The sequence below is a fragment of the Vicia villosa genome, linkage group LG2 (assembly GCF_029867415.1).
Source record: "Vicia villosa cultivar HV-30 ecotype Madison, WI linkage group LG2, Vvil1.0, whole genome shotgun sequence".
In the NCBI taxonomy this organism is placed as follows: Eukaryota; Viridiplantae; Streptophyta; class Magnoliopsida; order Fabales; family Fabaceae; genus Vicia; species Vicia villosa.
In genome coordinates, this window is record NC_081181.1 from 213,928,803 (window position 1) to 213,932,493 (window position 3,691).

The 3,691-nt window shown below is 33.6% G+C and overlaps 1 protein-coding gene across 1 annotated transcript; it reads left to right on the forward strand.

Annotated features, from left to right (window-relative positions):
- Window positions 1-203: 203 nt before the first annotated feature.
- LOC131653814 (protein disulfide-isomerase 5-1-like) lies at window positions 204-3,406 on the forward strand. Its single transcript, XM_058924106.1, has 4 exons — window positions 204-519; window positions 648-706; window positions 990-1,165; window positions 3,050-3,406. Exons 1-4 carry the CDS (start codon window positions 355-357, stop codon window positions 3,142-3,144), a joined length of 495 nt encoding a protein of 164 aa, XP_058780089.1. The 5' UTR covers window positions 204-354; the 3' UTR covers window positions 3,145-3,406.
- The last annotated feature ends 285 nt before the right edge of the window (window positions 3,407-3,691 follow it).

Here is a 3,691-nt window from a genome sequence, read left to right on the forward strand (position 1 = left end):
ACAGCAAACGGCCTTTAACAAAACGAGTAAGCTAATTTTGATATAATGGGCTATTTAAAATCTAAAAGTATGAATAATGTGAAATCTAAAATAGAATGAAAAGTTCTTTCTATTTCTAAAATAGAATGAAGCCTTTCATAAAAAAATATAAAAAAATCATGCTTTGAAACTTAGAATTAAGCATTTATTTTATTTTAAAAAATCATGCTTTGAAACTTGCCTTCGGACTAAGTGGAGTAAACAAGGCACGAGACGAAGCGATATACATCCTCCATCACGCGCAAACCACGTGACTGCAAGATCTAGAGAGTAAAATCTTGTGGTGGCGTAGAGAATCAAATCAAACCGTAGATCATGAAAACTCGCCGCCCGCACACTCCCTCCGCCGCCGCAACCGCAACCGCAATTCCCTCCTCCCTTCTTCTAATCCTAACAACAACATGTCTCCTTCTTCTCTCTTTCTCAATTCCCACTCAATCCGAAGTCATCACTCTAACCTCCGACACCTTCTCCGATAAGGTTCCGTATTCATCTCTCACTTTTCAATTTCTCATATTCATCGATTCTATTTTCTGTTTAGTGTTTGTATTTAACTGTGATTTTATTATTTTATTTATTTATTTTGAGATTTTTTATTTGATGTTCAGATTAAGGAGAAAGATACTGCGTGGTTTGTGAAATTCTGCGTTCCCTGGTGCAAGCATTGGTAATTAAATCTTTAATACACTACACTTGTGATTATGTTTAATTTATTCATTTTTTTCAAATTATTACCAAGATTCAGTGTCGACGTGTCTGTGTTAGAGTCATGTTTCCGGTGTCAATTGAATTGGACGGTAATTTTGAGTATGTGACTCTAGAATTTTAGAAGTGGTTTGTTATTAACGTTGAAGATTTTTTTTAATGATGTTACGGTGATTATAATTGATTGATAATGTATATGAATTAAATTGAAATAATGATAGGAATGATTTTTGATTGTTTGGCAGCAAGAATTTGGGGTCGTTGTGGGATGATGTGGGGAAGGCGATGGAAAATGCAACTGAAATAGAGATTGGAGAAGTTGATTGTGGGACGGATAAATCTGTTTGTACTAAAGCTGATATTCACTCGTATCCGACGTTTAAGGTTTTCTATGATGGAGAAGAAGTTGCCAAATATCAAGGTAATTCATTGTTCTGTAAAATATATAGGTTTTATTGGGTTTTGCTCGATTGTCCTGTTAAAGATTATAACCATTTGTGTGTTGTGGGACAAAATTTTCATAATGTAGTGTTTTGTTTTTAGGCCAAATTACAATTACATGCCTGAGTTATGTTAAAGTATCACTTACACCCCCTCTAGTTTTAGAAATACACAAACCTCCCTTGATGTTTACCCCATTAGATTACCGTTACTCTTTGTTTGTAAGACAGACAAAGAAAAGTGACACTGTCATGAAGTTCATAGGCTTAAAGCTCATTTGTGAACTACAAGCCCGTCTACTAGACTGTAATATTGGTGCCACTTGTCAAATGCATTTAACATTCTTACTTTGTTTATGTGATGTTACCAGCTAATGGATAAACCTCTCGGAGACTCAAACTAATACAATAACATCTCACATATTTGAATCTTAGATTGCAAAATTAGGGATTTGAAATAAACAAAAGTTACAGAAATACAAGGGAACGACAAGCATGAGTGAAAATTTGAAGCTTTGCTATATTATTTTAGAACATATCCACTTTTTGGCGTCTATGTGTTTCGTCTATAACATCAGTTAGTGTCCTTCAAAACTTTTCTGTATACTGAATCTTTCATTTAACTTTTGGATTTGGACCTAATGGAGGAGTACTCATTTAATCCATGGAGTGAGAGTAGCTTCAAAAATGGGGGAGCAATTTCAAAGTAGCCACTCAAGTGAAAGAGGAGGATTAGCTTTTAGAACATTGGTTTTAACTTTTTAATGGTGCACAAACAATGTTAATTTGAAAGATGTCTCTTTCATTTGAAAAAGAATAATTAAGGGAGGTTAGTGTCTACTTAAAAACTAGAGAGTGTTTGTATCATTTAAAGAAGCCTTAGGGGAGGTGAGTGAGAACAATTTCCTCTTTATTTTACAGTTTTCTTCTACTATTTCTTGAGTTAGAAAAATAAAACTAAAGAAGTTTAACAATGCATGTCAAAGGATAATGTTGCTTTGTGGGGATACGCATCAGTTTTGAAAGTTCTCAAGACGATACGTTGGGTAAAGGGTATTGGTTATGATAGATCATAGAGTTATACTTTTGATGAATTGTAAGGTAGTGGAGTGGTCTTGGTTATGGTTTAGTCAATAACTCGGAAGAACATTCTGAGCCAAGTGCCATGCCATCATAGGAGAGTTTCTCTCTTTTCTTTATTATACTTCCAAATTTTAGAGTGATACTTTTTATTAAGAGAAAAATTTGTTATGGGTTTACTGAAGGGAATATCCTGTTAAAGGGAGTACTAGATTGTTTTTACTTGTGGATGTTTCATGTCTGTTTACACCCACGATACCTTTGGTATAACTCGCCTAGAATCAGGATAGAGCTTGTTTGATTACTGATTTTGCAACGGTTTTTTTTCTAACTCAAATACTACTATTTGAAAACAGAAAATAGAAAATAGAATGAAATAGGTGGTATTTATGTAATAAAAAGTGAAAATAGAAAACTGTTTCTCAAACCAAAGTACCGAACACACCTATTGTGGAGGGAAAAGGTGTGTTCGGTACTTTGGTTTGAGAAACAGTTTTCTATTGGAGACTAATTAATGACTTATTTTTTATATTAGCTACTCCTTCCAACCAAAACTACGGAGAATTTATAGAACATAAACTATTAAGTATTGACATGCACACGAGGCTGCCATGATAGTAATTTGAAAAGTGAAAATTTTGAATGTAGTTGTACGTGTCCCGTGACCGTGACACATTTGTGTCAGACACTCACCTATGTTGGATATTGGATATACTTTTAATATGAAGGGTTGGTTTTACATAGATCTTAATCGAATCTTATATATATGGTGATGAAATATTCAGGTACAAGGGATGTTGAATCATTGAAAACTTTTGTTTTGGATGAAGCTGATAAGGCAGCAGCAAAAGCACAGCTCAACAGTGATAAAGAATTGTAACTAGTTTTGAGGTATCAACCAAGCCTCCCACTCCCTTCACAATTATTCTTTTATTCTCTAGAATTTTGTGATAGTATGTTGTAAGGGAGGACTTAAAATTTCAGATGATGGTGTTAAATCAGTGCGTGAGGCCATTTTTTTTTTTTTGTTTCACATTTGATATTGATTCTAGGAAAGTTACTGTTGAGGATATTTTAATTCTTGTGAACAAATTTCCAATTTAGGATGAATTACCTGAAAAGAATTGTTAGTTCAGTCAAAAGATATGGGTTAATCATCTAGATTTGAAATTATAATTTCCCTATAATTTGTCATTAAATAATTGACTGCGATAATCTGATTGATAATAGTTACGCTCATTCAGGCATTACCTAGACTGCAATCAGCTCTTACCTAGACACCAAAGTAGAAAAGATCCATTATGTTATGTTTTGATCAATATTTGTTTTTGGTTTTGCGGTTGTGAACTTAGAACTAATTCTGCGCATTACCATTTTTTTTGTTCTAGTGTCTGATTTACATTTAGATTTGTTCTTTCATCGCTGTC